The following is a 20,010-nucleotide window of genomic DNA, read 5'->3' as shown; positions in this document are numbered from 1 at the left end:
CTTCGTTCTCCTTTTAAATTATTAATTATTTTTTCCTTTTTCTTTTTCTTTAATTTTTGTTTTCCCTCTCTTTTTTATCTTTATTTTTCACACTTTTTCAACTTTCAACACCCGGCTAAATATTTAACCAAATTTCAAACTTATTACCACTGTAAAAGTAAAATATTAAAAAATAATAATAAAGAAATAACAATAAATTTAAAAAAAAAAATCAACAATTTAATGTCTCTTTATAAATCAACAATTTAATGTCTCGTAAATTCAATATACATAAAATAAGAATAAAATAATAATAATTTAATATTTCCTTATTTGTGTTATATGAATAAATATTTTGATGTCGTTCAAGATTTATTAAAATTATCAATTGATGATGATGGATAAAATAAAATAAGACACAAAATCAGCCATTGAATTTTTTTTAATTGTTTGTTGAAATATTCTAAAGTTGTAAAAGATTTAGAAAAATTCATTACTTTGTTTCTTATTTTAAAAAACTGTAGAGAGAAAATGTAAATTATAAAGTATTGCTAAGCTTTTTACTATTGCCTATTTGTCTGATATACTAATTCTTCACATTTTATGATCAAAGTTATAATAATCAGATTTTTATATTTAATTTTTGAAACAATCAAATTTTAATTATAAAGAGGTGATTCTAACAAGAAATATTTTCCTACTTCTTTAGTGTGTTGAAATATTAATAAATATGAGAACTAAATTAAGAGTTTAACTTTTTCTATTTAATAAATATCTCAATTCTTATTTTTCCTAGTGTTATTGAAAGTTCTAGAATGTAATTTGTTGTTAACAAACATGAATAAATATAAGAATTGAAGGGTTGAACTTATTTTTAGCTATTAAGATATATTCATCTATTCTCTTATAATGGATGTTCTACAATGTACATTTTATCTTTTGTTTACTCAGTTGTTTTTTTTTGTTTGATTTTATTTTTTATATTTGTATTAAAAAAAATAATATCATTATTATTATTTTAAAATAAATAATTTATTTCAATAATTATATTTAAAGGTTATAATATGTATAGCTAAAAATATTATATTTAAATAAAGAATTTAATAACTTGAAAAGATTAAATAACTAATAATGGATATTTTGTTACGAAAACACCAATAAAATGAATATTATTTTAATATTGATTTTTTATGTTAAAATGATAGATTATAGAAAATAAAACTAATAATACTAATTGTAATGTTAATAATAAATTATACTAATATAATATAATATCAATACTAATAATAGAAACAATAAGACAAATAACAATAATAACCCTAAATATTTTATCCTATAAGATTACATCATCTAACATTTGAAAATGAGTGTCTTAATAAAACTTTGTAGTCAAAAGTTTTTATTCTGAAAACAAGATAAATGATTTATTTATCTTACTCTTCAAAAATTCAATTGATGATTTTAAATTTATATATTAAGCTCTATGTTTAGTTGCTTATTTTGTATATGATTTTTTTTAATGAATCCACAAATTCAAGTTTTTTGTAATTTGCTAAGAAAAAAGTTTTTCTCTTTGACTTTGGATAACCTTTAAAAAAAATGTAGAATTAGTTAAACATATTTTTTTATGTTTTCATTTTCTTCTACATTGGACAATTCATATGGGCAAGTAAGTTGAGTTTATATCTTTTCATCTCAGAGAAATCTTCATAGATAATGATAAAAGTGTCTGGTAATTCCTTTAAAAGCATAGACTTTCACCCAATGTTACTTGTATACTTTCGATGCTTGCATATTTTGCATTTCAGACTCATTTGGTCTTTGTAGCACTTGCATTATGTGATTTATTTTCATTTGATACTTTATCAAATGTGTCTTATCAATTCATAAATGAATTTGGTTATTTGGATTTTGTTCAAAGCAAATGAGTTTGTGAATAGTTTAATGTGTGCTATGTCTATATATACATGTATATGTGTTTGTCTAATTAATTGTATCATGTATTTGGTGTTCTAAACAAGTTTTGTATCACATAAGTTTTAAGCTTTTTTGTTCATATTAAATAGTTTTGTTTATTATGAACAAAATAAAAGTTTCATTAATATCAATATTAGACTAAGAATTTCTATTTACCATACTTAAACTTGTTTATTCCTAAAAAATGTGGACTTTAGTACAATATTAAAAGAGATAATATTAGCTCTAATTATAATTTTCCTTGATTTATATAATTTGGTTGATGAACATGTTAGTGGTCAAAATAATAATAAAAAACATAAAAATATCAAAGTTTAAGCATAAATTTTAAAAAATAAGAGAAGGAAGTAAAAAACAAGAAGATTTATCTTAAAGAAAAATCATAACAAGTAAAACAAAACAAAAATAATAATTAATTAAAAACATTTAAGTAAATGGGTAACAGAATAAAAAAAAATATTAAAAATATCCATAATATACTAATATGTAGTTGAATAATCAACACCAAAACTTATTCAAATAAAATTGTTAATAACCCAACTCATCAAAGAGATATATCACTGATAATAACTTCTTTTTTTTATTTCTTCACATAATTAAGAAAGTTGCTTTGGTAAATAGAAAATTATCATTTCAGCAAGAGGATTGCTCTTTTTATTTAATTTTATTCTGGGATTGATTTCTTCAATTGAATATTGAAGTAAACTTGTTATTAAGAATACTTCAACCTACAAATTAAGAGGCATGCATTATTAATTTTTTCTTTCTGATTTCATTCAATTGAAAAATCATATAATATTGTTGGTGAGGAATGTTTTAAACTTACCCAAAGCATTGATCCAAAGATGAAGTTGGTTTTCATTGATAGATTCCATTGTGGAGACTTCTCCCTGCACCTCCAAAATGTTTCTCCATACACCTCCAAACTTTCTTTTAATGTCAAAACTACCCTTCGGACAGGGGTAAAATTTTTTACTACGTAGTAACACCCTTCATTCCACAACAAGCAATCTCACAAAATGACTGATAAAAGAGAAGTAGAAATCTATCACCTGTTTACTGATGAAAAATTGATTTCTGAATGTCAAGGACTGTACATCTTAGAATGGAACTACAGTGAACACGCATAGACCTTCCCTATACATAGAAATAGCAAATCCTTCAAGGAATCTTACAAAGAACTTATAATTGCCAAAAACCCTAATTCCCAACATATTGGGTTTATCACACTTTTATACAAGCTCGATAACAAAAATCACTTAAAGATCTTCATGGATTGTACATCTTAGAATGGATTGTAAATCTGAGAATGGAACCCAATATGGGATTTCTGAACGTCATGGATTGTACATCTTAGGATGGAACTATAGTGAACACGTATATAACTTCCCTATGCATAGAAATTGCATATCCTCCAAGGAATCTTACAAAGAATCTAATTGCCGAAAACCCTAATTCTCAACATATGGGGTTTATCACCTTTTTATACAAGGTTGATAACAAAAAGCACCTCCCTAAACATAAGCAAGTGCAACTGAAATTGTGAAACTCTTGTCGTTAGTGTTAGTGTTAGGAAATACGCTTCTGCCAAATCACAATTGTCTACGAATCTACCCTTGAAAACTCAAAAAAAGAAAGGGGTATATCAGGAGGAGATGGTGTTGTTGCCACACGTTTGAACTGTACCAAAACATCCAATGCAACTCGAATCAGCATATTTCTCCAACGTGACAAAGAGAATGAAAATTAAGAGTTAAAAAAATGACTTCAAAAATATTACATCCTTCAACTAATGTGGTAGCGGGAAAAGTGTAAAACATTACCTTATGCTGTTTGTATTTCTCTCTCACACCTTGCAAAGAAGGCCCCCTCCTTCTGAGGTACAAGTCATGTATCTTTAGAATACATTCCTTCAAGTCAGCGGGTTTATATGTAGTGAGTTGGTGGAGGGCCGAATTCTGTAAAGAAATAATTTAGCAACATCCTCCACAATCCACAGGGATTTCAAATACACGTTTAAAAATAAAATACCCAGGAAAAAATTACCCAGGGATGTGTTTTTGTGCTTAGCATAAATCTTGCTAAGAATACAACAGATGCTGCCACCAAAGATGGTAGAAACTTTACAAAGTAATAATCCAACAAACTGAGTTCTGCAAGGTAGCAGCTAAGGAACTCAAACTGGAGAGCAGAAGTCTGCACAGTGAGATAAGCTTAATAACTAAATGATGAAATTAGCTGATCCGATAAGTCATTGGTTGGAAAGTACTAACCACTAAATGTTAAATTCATACATTTTATATTAATTTGAAACACACACTTATATAATATGTTCACAAAGTTGCATTAGTTGAGAAATTTTCAACCTCCGAGATAGCAGTGCAGGTTTAATGTTTTAACAAAATAAAATTAAAATGAAAAGTTGCACTTTTAACAAAATCAAATTATATAGATTAATATAGTAGCAGCAGTCAGGTTGTCAGGAGGCTGTTGATCACAGTAAAATACGAGCAGATCAGCCAAGTGAAATAACCAATTCTAATGGTTGATCGATTTTTCACTGTGCCAACTACATAACCAATACAACTGGTCAACCAGGCCGGCTATAGTTCCCGTTTCGGGTTAGAAACGGCCCGATTTAAATGGAATTTTTTTCACAGAATAAATCAAAATGTTTCCGTGCCAGTCTTATCAATAGCAGCAAGTAGTAGAAAGCAATAATTTGCTCCACCAAGAGCAGAGTGGGTCACAGGCAAATAACATAAGTCATATGCATAGCAGTATATGAAATCAGGTTCCGAAATCAAGATTCAATCAGTGAATTGTAAGACTAATTTTTGAATCATCAATCATAATTTGTATTCATTTAGATTGTATATAGCATTAAATGCAATAAATTTCAAATAGAAGTAAATAAAGCAACTTAACAAACAATCACTCTTATTAAAGAAAATTATTAGTTATACCAAAGTGGGGAAGCTGCTTTTTTCCAGAAGAATAGAAGTTATACCAAATGATTAAAGAAAATTATTAGTTATACCAAATTGAGCAACTGAGCAAAATTCTTTTCTTGGCAATTCACCTAATATAGAGTCAGTTGCTACTAATAAAATCACTTTTATGCCTGTGAGTAAGCTTTAACAAATGGGTAGAAACAAGAGCTAACTTACATCAACACCCTCTTGACCAACTCCACAGAATCTCCTGCAACAACCGCAAAACATACAGACTGAGTCAACAAGCAGGAAAAAACAACCAAAACAACACAATTGAATGCAACGAGGCCATAGACTCAACAGAGAAACACACCTCAAGAATGTCCCCACGGTAGGAGCACCCAATTCAAATTTCAACGCCGTCAATATATCGGCTTCCATATTCAAAACCTTCATCACCAAAAAATTGCAAAAATCAGCAAAACCCAGAGTCAAAGAGCAGTAACACCGACAACAAATGAAACACAAGAACCACCTCTTCCTTAGAGTATGTATTATCTGTAATGTAACATAAGTCCTCCACCTCGGGTGGCTTAACCTCTTCATATTTCCTATTTGCAAAAGCAACAAAAACAAAATGCCTTAAAAACTCATCAACCACAACACAAAACTCACATCCAGATTTCATGTACTGGAGAAACTCACGAAGCAACAAGCATTGCAGCAACCCCAAGCAACTGCAATCTCTGTCTGGACAGTACCTTCAACGATAAAAACCTATCTATATAAGCCACACAAAAGTATAACGTATCCGAAACCAGCCCATACTCTTCTGCAACCTCAATCAACCAATCCACCAGAACACCGCGCATGTTACCATCCACGTCGTTCTGAACCTTCTGAACATAATCCGGCATCGGTCTCAAACGAGGAGCAACCTGAGCCAGAAAAAGAAACCCTCACGTCATTACCAAAACGACACAGTTTCAAATATCAGAAAACTAAAAACGAAAAGCCTAGTAGTACCTCCAATCCGCAAAGGTACTGGTATATGTCAGAACTGTATGGGCCACAGAGTTGAGGGTCGCTTCTTTCATCAACATTCTTGAGTTTAACCTTTATCCGTTTCGGTTTCGGAGATTCCGAAACGGCAACGGCGCGTGAGACATTCGTGAGGTCTCCCAAAACGACGCGCTTCTTCTTGGCATTACCGAGCAGCTGGCATACGGCAGCTGCGGCTCTCTTCTTCGCCTTGCTCTGGGGACGCGTGGTGTTGGTGTTGCTGTTCTTCTTTGCGGGCGATGCCATTCTGAGACAGAGACAAAGAAAACGTTTTTTTTTTTAACCTTTTTCTTTAATTTTTGAGGAATAATTCAAGATTTCACTAAAATTATTAATTAATATCACTGGTGATTTTTTTTTAAATCTATATCCTTGTTATAAAATGATAATTTTTTTAGTAATTAATTCGATGGTATTTCATAACTAAACATTTGAAGAAAAATAAAAAACTAAAAGCATGTACACGTTTAAAGAAATTTTCATTTTCCTAAATAGTAATCAATAAATAATATAAAATTTAATTCTGAGTTATAACATCAATGTTGCTTGAAATCATCATAAACAGAGGAGATTTTTACTTGCAATCTTTCTTTATGGTGTAGTTTGCAAATGAAATAATACACATAATCTAAAATCATATATTATAATTTGAAAACTTCAAGTATCCTACTTGACAGAGTATTGGAATTTTAGCATGTTCTTTATGGTTGAAAGTTGTATGGATTTAGAGTTTATCATTGAGTCGTTTCATTGGATGTTCTTTGTATAGCACTGTAATGTTTGATTCCTTTGTTTTGTTGACAAACTTCAAGTGCACAGGAGAAAATGAGAACATATAATGTAATTTTGAAGTTCAAAGAAATTTTATTTTTTTATTGCTAATATGTTTTTATTTATTTAATTCTTTTTCTAAATTACTAGGATTAATGTTAATGTAAACTGAATTCTTAGTTAATAATATTAACATATAAATTATTAAGAAAAATGTTAATATGGTACTAATTTAGTTAATATTGATAACATATAAAACTATTATTTTATTATTTGTTTAACGTAGAGAAGTTTTACTAAATATTTTTTTCTAATTCCTTTGTTTGATTGATATGATAATAAAGTTTTTAGTAAAGATAGAGAGATGAGTGTCTATATAGATATTTCGATATTTAGTAATTTATTACATAGCAAAATATAGTAAAAATGAATAATAAAATTTATCTCATGAACAATACAACATTTTATTCATATTTTATAAACTTTTATCTAAATAAACCGCCTAAAATATTTAATGCATTTTAGTTTGATTTTCATAATGACGTTCTTATCATTATAGAGAGAAAAGACATCTCAATCTTATTTCGTATATTATTATCTTCTTTTAATAATCAATTTTTATAATTTACTTTTTAGATTACGAATACATTTTTTCTTATTTTACAAGTTATTGTCCTTATGTTAAAAATTAAGTTAATGAATTTACTAACAATATTAAAATTGGACAATGATATTTAGACAACATTTTTTTTACAACATTTAAACATTGATTACGTATCAATGTGTGGTTGGTCAAAAATTACTCCACATGATTATTATTATTGACTGTGGAGTAATTTTTGACGAATTTGTCAAAAAAATGTTTTCTAAATATCATTATCCATTAAAATTAGTAACCATTAAACATAAACATATTACCTACATATTTGGTAGGAAATCTTTTTATATTATCTACAAATTTTAACAATATGCAATGCTTCATTTCGTAGTGAAATAAATTTTTTAAACAAAAGATTTTGAAATGTCTATATTCAATATCATTATATAATTTTAATTTATGTAATTGTCGACACAATCACAATTTATGATTGAAAAATATGATTATACTAAATCAAAGTCATCTTAAACTATAATAATTTTAATTTGTTTACATAAATCGTCATAACTTGACTTCAACTAATCTACAATAAAATCCTTTTAACATGACAATTCCTTATTTTGAAATTATGTTAAGTCGAGTCTTGTCTATACTTAAAATTTTAAAACTTGTACCATTTTTGCAATTTCATGAAATTACACCAAAACGATTTTTAAAAAATTCTAAATGGTCGTGATGGTGCCAAAGAATTCTGCAATTTTTTCCATCAGCTTTTCCTAAGACAGGTTAAAAGCTTGACTATCAGGGGCACGGACGAGCAGTCTAGCAATATTATAAGTCACCAATGATCTAGAGCAGCATGTGGGGCAATTATAATCAAATGAACACCTACTGCAACCATGTTGGCAGAAAGAAGATATTTATACATTTAAATATTTTAACGTGTACAGATTAGAAGGATCATTGAAATACCGATTGCTCTTCAGAGAAGAATATTTACAAACCATGACAAAACTTCAGTGTGGTGGTAGTAAAAAATATTACCTTTCAGTGGGTTGATGGGCAAACAATAATTTTACCACGCATTTCTTCTACTTTCTTCCAACATAGGATCCCAACTTAGACAAATCTGGAATCCAGAATGACAACTCAGATGATCCAGTAGCAAACATTAGACTTCCAGGAGCCCACTTTATTACAGGAGGTCCGGTATCAGAAGTTGCACTCCTCCAACTTGCAACCTAGACAAGGCAAAAAGAATTAACATTGGAATGGTAAGTACTATTCGTATTTAAATTCATAAAGGGAAAATACTATGCTACCCGAAGTAGAATTTTGAAGCTTTTTTTGCATAATCGCTTTATGCATAATTAAAAAGTTCAAGTTTCACACACAACTTGCCAGGCTTCAAAAATAGTGTATTCTGTTATTTCTATACAATAAAACGGTCTCAGAAAGAAAAATGGACAAATACTAAAGAATTATTGACAATTATAACCAGCTCCTATCCCATTAAAAGTTATGACTTAATGTATACTGTAAGCACAAATGAAGGAAAAAGGAGACAGTTATTGAAAAGAGATTAGTTGTCTAGTGAGATCTAATGTCAAATAAAAAGAAAGAAAAGGTCCTGTAAAAACTGCTTTTTTTATGTATTCTGATATGTAGGAGTAGATTCGCCTAGTTTGAAACTGTATTTCAATATTCTCTAGCACTCTTTTCTGCAATCTATATACTATATACTACATCTGACAATATACTCACTCAAACATAGTCATTTACAGGTAATAAGTAAATTATTACAAGTTGCTATAATATATTATGGGTGTTTTCTTCTGCTTAATTTCATGTCAGCACTACTTTCACTCCATTATTATCAGTTTGTAATTAGGAAATAAATTATTGTATTCACAATCAAATAGTAGAATATTCTGAAAAATGAAACAGGAATAACATGATAGTAAAGTTGAAAGCATAACATCCTGATAGGAGAAAAACTATATTAATAGTTATTAAATTACTATCCAAACAAAAATATGTACAGAAAATAGCTATGACAAAGAAAGGATATAGCTTATCGTACTTCTTTGCCACTTCGAACACTCCATGCATAGATGCTTCCATCCCCAGAACCTGTCAAAGAATCGAAGGGTATAACTATCAAGTTAAGCATAACAAACCAGCACAGGCAGTAAGCAGTAACCGACAGGATCACATCACATAAATAGGAAAAATTTAAAAATACAAGACAGAAAAACCGCACCATGATCCATGCATTTTAAAATAATCATAATCAATCCAAATCTTTCTTCCAAAACGCTATTTCAGGAAGAAAAAACAGTGTAATAAAGATTTAAATGCGGAAATAATAAGTATACCAAGAATAATGATCACAAGTTCTTGGAATGATCTGAAAATGCTTACCAGATATTACAAACATTCCCTCGGGGCTGAAAGAAGCTTCTAATGTGGAGTTGCATGAGACAGGCATGACATTATATGTGGATAACTATGTAAATGTAATGAGAGGAAAAATCACACACAACCTTTCAATTCAAAGCACAATAAATTAAGTGAAACAAGGAAAGATACTGACAAGTGTACCACGAAATGAATCAAGCACGTGAATATGCCCATCTGCAGTTGTTAAAAGAATGAGACTCCCATCGTTACTAAATTTCACAACATTTGCATCAGAAGTATCTCCCCCAACGGAAAATATCTCAAAGGGACCCTGTAGCAGGTGAAATTCACCATATTAGATTATAACTGTATGTCACAATTAACAGATAACAAAAGTAAAGCATTATACATATTTGTATTCTCATTTTGAATTTGCAAACCTTTTCATACTTGCGAGCATCAAACATTCTTACAAATCCTCCAAAGGCAACTGCAAATACAAGTCCTTGATCGTCATATGATATACCAGGTCTTCCTTTTACACGTAACAGTCCCTATTTATTTTTAATGTAAGAATCCCCTATAAAAGTTATATGACGTATAATAAACAAAGGACATAAAATAAGCAAGTAACTGCATGCACATGACACTACCTGGCACTTTTCAGCCCTTTGATCCCATAGTAAAACAGTTCTATCCAGAGAACCAGATATAAAGCAGTCCTTCCGAGAGCACAAGCTTAGCGACACAACCCTGTCAAAAAGCTGATATTCTTTTAGAACAATCAAATGGAATGAACATGTGTATTGTATCATATGATATGATATTTAAATGTATATATTACAAAATGACAGATTCCAAACCTGTCATGGTGACCTTTGAAATATCGCAAATACTTGTTATCATGCAATGATAGAAGCCGCAAAGATTCTGGATTGATGGAAAATTTTTATAGTGAGTATACAAAATTTATTGCTGATGCCAAGTTCATTGAAGATGAAAGCAAGTAAGAGACACACCATCCCAACCATTTTTTGAAGAGTATATGACAGTTGTAGGATGAGATGTGAAGCAAACAAGGTCAACCCCATACTTTTTGCTATTAATTGTCTTCAAACAACTGATGGAAAATATGTTGATGAACACATGTAGATTAGTTACAAAAACAAGAAATTTCAAAGAATCAAATAACATGATTCAATTTGCTACACAGTACGTGTTAACTATTTAGCTGTAAATGATGGAACAATTTGTAGTTGTCAAATTACATTTGTGTCATTTATAAATGTTAATAAACGCAATCTCTTGAAAGTATTTGTCACATCAAATCAAATAATGATGCAATCTTCTTAAATCATACTAGAGATGTAAATCGATATGAGGATGCAACAATGTCAATAAACTTCAGGATAAAAAGATTGTATCTCATCATTCATTCAATTATCTATATAATTAGAGCAACAGATAAAATGGGGCTTACGTTCCACTGGTAACCTCATACAGTCGAATGGATTCATCGTCACTAGCAGTCACTAGATAACTGGATGCCCTGTGAAAGTCCAAGGAACTAATTCTACCATTCTGAAAAACATATGCACACAAAAATCAAGGAAAAGAATACAATGAAAAACAAATTTGAGGTTGCCAAACCCCAAAGCATTAGAAAAACTGCCCTAATCTAAAATAAGAACAGAAAACGTAATGGTAGAATTGCTCACATAGTCTTTGAAGGCCATTCCTACTTCCATACTCTGAAGAATTTCTTCGCTGAGCTCCAAAGACACCTTCTCTTCTCTCTCAGTTTGTGTCCCTAGGAACACTCAAAGCATAAGAAAATCAAGGGAAAAGGCAAATAGAGCAGAGAAAAAATATAACATAAAAAACAAATAAAAATTTTGAAATACCTCCCATCGTTTTGCTAAATTTTGCCTTAGTTGTCTGAAATGCTGAAGAAGATTGAGGGGAATAAGATTGTGACTGTGCCCGTTCAAAAATTGGAAGAAACCTTACTCCAGCACCTACACATTGTTGTATTGCAAATGAAATAATAGGGAGAACAGAAAACAACACGGAAAGATATAAGACTGTGAGCAAGGTAGGGTAGCCTGTAGAAAACCAGACGAGTTTACATTCCCACACCTAGACCTGTCATTCTAATCCTAAGTCTCTGGGCCAGCCCTGGCCTTTTTCAAAGCTACACCCTAATCTTTTGGCCCACATATTAGGGGGCTTTTCCAAAGCCCCCGACCCCTAGAGCCCCATGAAGTGGGTTAAGATAGGAGTAGGGCTGGGTTAACTCCAGTGGCCCCAGATGAAAAAATTTCCTTCTCCACAGCAACACTCTACAAGTGTTACTGTTTCTTTCTTTCTTTCTGATATTAATCAAAAGAGTGAACACATGTTCTTTCTTTTTGTTTTAGCATTGTAAAAATCTTTTCTTTTTGTGTAGGACGAAAAAGACAAAGAAATGGTAGACACAGCCATGTCCACTACCAATACAGTTCTGGCTTCCACTCTCAAACATCAAGGTAATAGATTCTTTCTGTCATCTCTAACACCCATTTCATTTCTGCATGCTCTGTTCTGGCTTTGGATCTAATCTATGCAGCTTGTCATTTCTCTTTACCATGGTTTAAAATTGTGAGAAATTGTATCGATCCTGTTTTCACTTTTAGAGCTTATTTTCTACTGTTTGCTGTTTTCATTGACCTAATTGAGTTTGGGATTTGTTCCCATTTCTAGTTAAATGTGAAATCCCTATCAATCTCTGGTTCAAATGGATTTAGGCTTGTTTCATGAAGCTCTTGGCTCTCCCTGTTTTGTAAAAGTGTTTTGGTCCTCTGAAGCCCAGATCTACTAATATAAGTCAATCTACTAATATATTTTTGGTTAAAATCTTAATACTGATTAACCATGATATAGTTCCTCTCTCTACTTTTAGGATAACTGAGACAAATCCCTTGTTAAACTCGCTTCTAGTTGCATCAAAGCTTTCTCCACTAATGTAGTAAAATGGTAAATCTCGGGATCAATCCAAGGACTCGGTTCATATTTAATTTTAAAAGTATAGAGTTTAGTCTTGTATTTTATTTACTAATTATCTACTAATGCAAGGTGGGAAAAGAAATGAATTTTAAAAGAAAAGAATTAAAAATTGAATCTGTTTAAGGAAAGAAAGAAAATAAAGTGGAATAAAAGAATAAGAAAAAGAAATCTAAACTACTGGGAAATGAACCTGTAATGTACAATGAGATGTGATATGAAACAAAGTTGAAACAGCACCTAGAATTATACACCCTAGTCAATACCTTTACAAAATAAGATTCATTACTAAAAAAAATGAAATTCAATGGAAAAGAAAATATGAATTCATTACCTAAGCTAAACTAAGCTAAAGTATCTTCATCAAGTATAAAAACCAAGAAACTAACTAAAGATAGAATCAGAACCTGAAATCAGAGGTAAATGCACATTAGTTTGAGTGAAATAGTCACAAATGCACTTACAGGAAGACATCTAATCTATGAAATCTAATCTATGAAAGCAATGAAAACCTATCTCTACGCGAAATCGAAAGAAAAGTGGAAAAACCTAACTAATCGCTCAAGAACTCTCGCTATTCTACTCTCTCTCGCGTGCTCAAATCGTCTCTCACGGAGCCTCTCACCCTCCGTGTTCACACTCCCGAAAAACTCTCTTTACATCCCTTTTATAGGGCTAGAACCAGAGAAAATGAAAAGAGAAACAAAATAAAGAACCTCTCTCGTGCCCTCTTCATGATCCAACGGTCAGCTCCGCTCAGGTCATCTTCTCCGGTCAGGGTCGCATCAGTGAAGCTTCCCTCTCTTCTCACTTCGCGCTTTCTCGTGTGAAACCCTAGCTTGAGAGGGTAGCAAAACGCACAGCTTCATTGGAGCCCAAACCACACCAGCTGCCCAACTTGTGCAATAATCCATCGGGAGTTACTCCCTGTACCTCCCCAATTCCAACCCCCACCCCCCAATTTTTTTGGATTTTTTTTAAATACAAAATTAATCTTTATGTTTTTTTATTTTTACCGTTTTACACCTATTTACTAAAGTTAACCTACTCTTTTACAGTCTGCCTCAGTCAAAACACACAGACTCAAATTCCTCTCCTTTGTATTCCCACCCCCACCCCACCAAAGCTTTTGAAACGCTTCTCCTCCAAACGCTCTCTGCAACTCTCACTTTCCCATTTATACGTTAAAAATATATTTAAAAATAATACATCAAAACATATAAATTCCATTATTAAAATATCTGAAAATTAATATAAAAAATAAACTAATAAAACAAATCTTAAAAATGGAATGGGGGTGGGGTTAGAATTGAGGAGGTACAGGAGTAACCCCTAATCCATCCTCTTTGCAGAAACCCAATGCATCAAATCAGCCCAAACAGGTGTAACAGCCCAATTCCATTTACTAATCAGGTACAGTCCATTTAGGATGTTGTTTCCTCCACCACTACCTTTGCTCTCTTTACCTCTCCAATTTCTTTCATTTTCAAAACTACTCTTCTATTAAAATTTTATTACTTTTACCATTTAAGATTTTATAATATATTTAAAACCTATTTTTATTTCATTTATTCACTCGCTGCACCACCACCACATTGTTGCAAGAGAAGTGATTGAGACGCAGGGAATTGGACTGTTGTTAATGGTAGATTCGTTGACATAGGCAAACATTAGGTATATTAGCTTTGTTTTTGGGTCAATACCTATTTTTATGTAACATTAGGTATATTAGCATATGTGATTTTTCTAGGTCAAAACTTGAAAAAAATTATATATTTTTTTTTCAAGTGTTAAATCCCCTCTCCAACTCTATACCATGCTAGAGTTGCATTTTTTTTATCAAAAAGTTACAATTCATCAAATTTAGTATTACAATGTGCTGTTGGTGCCGCATGTAATGAAAGGGAAATGAAAAAAAAAAAAAAAAAAAAAAAAAAAAAAGAGAGAGACCATCCGCGAGAGATGTGGTGGTGGGATAATCTCCTTTGTAAAATCACCACTTTTAAAGTCTGTATCAAGCTTATACCTAATATGTTGGACTCTAGTTTACTTGTTTTGCTTGACTTTAAAATCATGGTAAAGTTTAATTGGTATTAAATTGGTTGAGGCATTTTTTTCTTCCATTGTAGTGGTTTTATGATTGGTATTCTTATGGGTGAAGTTATTGCATGCTTAATAGTAAGCACTTAAACTGCAATGTTGAACTATCATTAGTGATGTCAATATTTTTTAACCCCAAGGCCAATCTTGACTTTTCTTTTATAGTTAGCCCATTTTTTTACGTCTTATTTTTCTGCATGACTTGTATCCTTTTCTTCTCTATTTATATAAAAACTGTATTATGATTTTTTAGTGTGTGCTTCTGAAGTTATTTTTGGATACATGTGCATGTCGAGTTGTAGAGTTTGACACGCCTACAAGACTATTAAAGGACAAGTCTTCCATGTTTCTGAAGTTGGTGACTGAGTATTCATCGCGTTCGAGTGGTATACCAAAATTTTAGAGTAAATGGAATGTGTTAATAGTTTCTTAATTTGGTGTCTTAAAGACAGTTCAAAAGTTGAAGCAGGAAGCTTAACTTAGTTTTTAGTATATTAACATTTCAGTGGTTGTATTCAAATGAGTTTATATTTTGTTCATGCTAAAAAGGAAAACCAATGGGTTTGCCCTAACCCATAGGGCTTTTGGGGTATTTGCCTTATGAGTTTTTTTATAAAAGATTTTTTTGACCTTGTGGGTTTTTTTGGTCCCAACCCATGTGGGCTAGGGCCAAGTCTTGTGATGGGACTTATTCGAGAAGTCTATTTGTAGCACTGTAATGTCAAACTTTTGATTCCTTTGTTTTGATGACAAACCTCATATGGAGGAGAAGATGAGACCATATGTAATTTTGAAGTCCAAAGAAGTTCTGTTTTCTATTGCTAATATGTTTTTAACCATTCTCTAAATTACTAGGATTAATGTCAATGTGCTTGGAATTTTTAGTTAATAATGTTAACATATAAGTTACTAGGATTAATGTTAATATGCTACTAATTTAGTTAATATTGTTAACATATAAAACTATTACCTTTTTTAAGTTTTAAGGACTTTATTTTAAATATTATTTGTTTGAAGTGAAGAGGTTTTACTAAATATTTTTTCCTAATTCTTTCGTTTGATTGACATGATAATACATTTTTAAGTAGAGATATGGAGATCAGTGCCTACATAGATATTTTGACACTAAAATTAGTAATTTATTACATAGAAAAATATAGTAAGAATGAGTAATGAGATTTACCTCGTGAACAATACAACATTTGATTCATGCTTTATGCTTTATGAGCTTTTATCTAAATGAACATATGTTAGGCCTAAAATACTTAATGTTTCTTAATTTTGATATTAATCTCGTGATTTTCATAATGACGTTCTTAATCATGATCAAAAGAAAAGACATCTCAACCTTATTTCGTACATTATCATCTTCTTTTTAATAATCAATTCTTTTATTTACTCTTCATATTATGAATAAATTTTTTCGATAACACTTCTTATTTTACAAAGTTATTTTCCTTAAGTTCAAAATTAGTTATTATTTGAATGAAGTTAATGAATTTACTTACAATATTAAAATTAGTAACCATTAAATATAAACATATTACCTACATACTTGGTAGGAATTTTTTTTTATATTATCTACAAATTTTAACAATATGCAATGCTTCGTTTTGTAGTGAAATAAATTTTTTAAACAAAAAGATTTTGAAATGTCTATATTTAATAACATTTCTTTGTTAATAAGATAAAATTATAAATCTTTTTCTATAGTTTTCTGATTATATACTTTGAGAAATTTGTGTTTAAATATCAATCTTCTTTTTCAAATAATAATTAAATAATCAATTACAACATGATGGAAGAATGCTCCAAGGAAAGGTCGTCTGAGACTGTGCGAAGACGAACTGGACTTCCTCAAAGCTTCTCTGACGAGAAGACGCAGCGGAATGAAGAAGGAAACTCTAGATTGGTAAGAAATCGGAAGAGATCGAAGAGAAATCCTAAAACCATGAACGAACCGTAGAGAAAGAGGGAAAACTGGATTTGGACCGATTAATCGGTGGAAATGGGAAAACAATCGGTGGAAAGGTTTTGAATCGGTTCAAATTAGGTTTCGATCGGCCAAAACGATGGGAAATGGTGTAGAAAGGGGAAAACCCTAAGTTTGGAGGAAGGTGTTCGGTGGAAACAGAAGAAAGGGATCGGAGATGATGAAAATGTGAAGAAATGGCTAGATTTGTGGAGGAAATGCTTACTGTGATGAAGACTGGTTGGTGATGATGGAGAGCTTCCAAGGAGGATGAACACTCTAGAGGAAGAAGAGGCGAGAATGTGAATTGGAGTGTCTGAAGTGTGAGAGACCAAGGACACATGGCTAAGGTGTAGTGATGCCACTGGTCTGACGCGAGCAAGGAGACGTGTCTGAGGATTTGTGAAGCAGCGTGGAAGAGAGAGAAATATGGAGCACCATGGAAATGGAAAATGAAAAATAGGAAGGGTGCCTTGGAAGGTGGCTAGAGTGAGTCTTTGGACTCTCTAGCCTTGTGACTTTCAAGAGAGAATGGTTTCTTGAATTTAGAAAATTATATTCTCATTAATCTCAAAAGCAAGGAATACAAGTAAGGAGTTGGGTATTTATAGTGACTCATGCTCCTTGCAAGCTAAACTACACATTCAACGAAATGTAAAAATACAACTAAGAGGACTGTGTCAGGAAGAATTCCATCACAACATTTTATTTCTCTACTACCCATTATATTTACAAAAAATAATTAACCTCTTAATAACGAGTACATTGACTCTTGTAAATTAATAACAAAAAAAATATATGTTAATCACTACTACAAAATCATATATTATCGATGATCAACTATCAGTCAATAATAACAAAAATTTATCGATAAAGTGTGTTTATTGGTGACTACTGATGGGTAGAAATCTATCGGTGAAGTTTACTGACGAATAAATTGGTCTTGTCTCTAGTCGATGTGAGACTTTCAGCACACCCCCTTCACGCCTAGATATAAACATCTTGAGCGTGAGAGTAGAATTAACGGGTGGAAGAGAATGCCCACATAGATCTCGCCAGGATAGGCTCCAACCATAACTCTAATACAAGTTAAAAAGTGGACTTTAAGTCTAACTCAACCCAATAAAGTTGACAATTGGACAAATATTTTCAACTCACTTTGCTATAGCTTACCAAGGTAAAATGGATTAAGCAGACCCATTTTGCCACCTTAAAAAAGTACAAGATGTAGAACATACCAAATAGACCTATACGAGTTGACAAACTTAAGTGTCTAAATGGATTAGAGAGACCACTTTTGTCACCTTGAATAATATTTTAAAACCCTTTTTGTAAATAGTGTTTAATATTATTTTGCATGATTAGACGATCCGTCATAATGATTAATCGATTTTATACTAGTTCACTCAAATTGAATTACTTCCAATTTTCTTAGAAATCTTTTAAAGGGTTCATTAAATAAATTGAGTCGCAACAAATAAATTGAGGTTTTCTATTACTCCAATTGACCTTCAAGTGATGATAATGTAAATCAAGTGAGAGAATTGTTAATATTGTAAAGCTTAATTTACTTTGGCATCTTAATATTTTTCTAAAAATTAATTAAACCAAAGAATTAAAAAGTCAAAATGGAAAAGTTAAAGATATCTGCAAAATTTATCCTAGAAATTGAATTAAAATATTTTTTATACGTAAAGTAAAAGATGAAGTTTTAACTAAAGTAGACAATAATTAATTGAGCAATGAAAAAATCACTTCTCACTGATTAGAAGGTGAATTTTCAAAATTGACAAACAAATAGAATAAGAACAATTGATTTTTATTGAGAGAGACAAAACTAACTTAGGACAAAGTGGACCCTTTTATTCGGACTGTCATCATGCACACACTCCCATGCAACTCTGTCTGTATATATTACAGAAACACACAAAGAACCAAAACCTAATCAACTGAGAAAAGAAGGGTCATGACTCATGTGGTGTACTAATATCTCATAAGATAGAGATACATGCACGGTGTAAAAGCTTTGAAGGTTGATGCATTGCAGATAGATAAATTAAGGGCACTTTCCCTTGCCCTTGGAGTTCTTCAGGTCCCTGTAACAAGGACACTCGTGCTTGTTGCCATAAGTCCCAGAGGGCACACACTTACACTTGCTGCAGCAGATTCCACAGAACTTCAAGCACCTGTCCTTCCTCCCTGCCTTTGAGCACCTATTCGCGCACTTTGAAGAGCAGAAACCTGATTCCATGCTTACGTCAATATCAAAAGTAGAGGGACATTTCAACATAGGATTAGGTTTAAATATAGGTTAATCTAGTTAAAACTGTTAGGGAAATATATTGTTATAAAAAGATATTTTAATTAATTGATAAAGAACAAATTATATTACTAAACCAACTTTAAATTTAGATTTAATAGATAGTAGAAGTACAGAGTTTTAAATTTATGTTTTTTGAAAATATTTTTTTCTCTTTAATTTATCAATAAAAATAAACACATTATAATACCCTTTTTTGTACTCAATCAAACATGAAAACTACAATAACATGCTTCTTTCTCACCATATTTTTTTTTTCAAAAAATTACAAATTTTAATGAGTTTGCTTAGTCTTAATTTGTATCAAAAGTGCATTATTCTAAACTCAGATATCTTGTGAAGTTATAAAAGATTGGCTTTAGTAAAAGTGGAATATAATAACCTAAAAAATTTTAGAATTTTAGTTTTAGAATATAATAACCCAGGTTTAAATTTTAGAGATTCATACCAAAAGAAATTCAAGGATTTATTTTTTCAGCTTCAAAATATAGTAAAAAGATATATTTTAGGAAATAGACTGATCATTTTTAAATTTTAATTAAAAAAACCCGATTATCTGCACAAAAATCCTTTCTTATTATAACTTAGAATCATGTCAACCTCTCCTCCAATTATAAATCTAGCAATCCTTGATTGATGATGAAAAGTTATAAAAGATAATTAGATGCAGTAATTAATTGAGATTAAGGCAGCATACCAGAAGCGGCAGATGAGAGTTGGAAGAAGGAGAAGCTTAGGAGAAGACACAGAAGCAGCATAGCAGCAAATGATAGCTTCATGTTGGTTTCACTGTGTGGAAGAACAAGAGAGAGAAGAAAAACTGTGTAATAATTGATGAGAATGGCACACA

The 20,010-nt window shown here is 31.1% G+C and overlaps 3 protein-coding genes across 6 annotated transcripts; all 3 read right to left on the bottom strand.

The window, feature by feature from the left end:
* Positions 1-2,996: 2,996 nt before the first annotated feature.
* LOC106763967 (putative cyclin-A3-1) lies at positions 2,997-6,277 on the bottom strand. 2 transcript variants are annotated; one of them, XM_022782528.1, is made up of 8 exons: positions 5,919-6,277; positions 5,598-5,830; positions 5,428-5,503; positions 5,266-5,342; positions 5,127-5,160; positions 4,003-4,152; positions 3,780-3,914; positions 2,997-3,676 (listed from the first exon to the last, which is right to left on the bottom strand). In XM_022782528.1, the coding sequence occupies exons 1-8, from the start codon at positions 6,198-6,200 to the stop codon at positions 3,602-3,604; spliced, it is 1,062 nt and encodes a 353-aa protein (XP_022638249.1). In that variant the 5' UTR covers positions 6,201-6,277; the 3' UTR covers positions 2,997-3,601. The 2 variants fall into 2 exon arrangements, with proteins under 2 accessions (XP_022638249.1, XP_014503641.1); XM_014648155.2 differs by having other exon boundaries at positions 2,997-3,636; positions 5,919-6,274.
* Positions 6,278-8,199: 1,922 nt separating this feature from the next.
* Positions 8,200-13,656, bottom strand: LOC106762959 (protein ANTHESIS POMOTING FACTOR 1). Of its 3 annotated transcripts, XM_022782526.1 has the most exons (14): positions 13,485-13,656; positions 13,103-13,175; positions 12,962-13,008; positions 11,631-11,744; positions 11,445-11,536; positions 11,207-11,307; positions 10,746-10,846; positions 10,590-10,656; positions 10,380-10,479; positions 10,167-10,280; positions 9,920-10,057; positions 9,748-9,832; positions 9,407-9,456; positions 8,415-8,564 (listed from the first exon to the last, which is right to left on the bottom strand). In XM_022782526.1, the coding sequence occupies exons 4-14, from the start codon at positions 11,635-11,637 to the stop codon at positions 8,415-8,417; spliced, it is 1,005 nt and encodes a 334-aa protein (XP_022638247.1). In that variant the 5' UTR covers positions 11,638-11,744; positions 12,962-13,008; positions 13,103-13,175; positions 13,485-13,656. The 3 variants fall into 3 exon arrangements, with proteins under 3 accessions (XP_014502581.1, XP_022638247.1, XP_022638248.1); XM_022782527.1 differs by lacking the exon at positions 12,962-13,008; XM_014647095.2 differs by lacking the exons at positions 12,962-13,008; positions 13,103-13,175 and having other exon boundaries at positions 8,200-8,564; positions 13,485-13,655.
* A 4,980-nt stretch (positions 13,657-18,636) lies between these two features.
* LOC106764089 (peamaclein) lies at positions 18,637-20,010 on the bottom strand. Its single transcript, XM_014648310.2, has 2 exons — positions 19,858-20,010; positions 18,637-19,081 (listed from the first exon to the last, which is right to left on the bottom strand). The coding sequence occupies exons 1-2, from the start codon at positions 19,937-19,939 to the stop codon at positions 18,897-18,899; spliced, it is 267 nt and encodes an 88-aa protein (XP_014503796.1). The 5' UTR covers positions 19,940-20,010; the 3' UTR covers positions 18,637-18,896.

The sequence above is a fragment of the Vigna radiata genome, chromosome 6 (assembly GCF_000741045.1).
Source record: "Vigna radiata var. radiata cultivar VC1973A chromosome 6, Vradiata_ver6, whole genome shotgun sequence".
Classification (NCBI taxonomy): Eukaryota; Viridiplantae; Streptophyta; class Magnoliopsida; order Fabales; family Fabaceae; genus Vigna; species Vigna radiata.
Note: the sequence above shows the minus strand (reverse complement) of the source record. Positions and strands in the feature narration are given on the sequence as shown.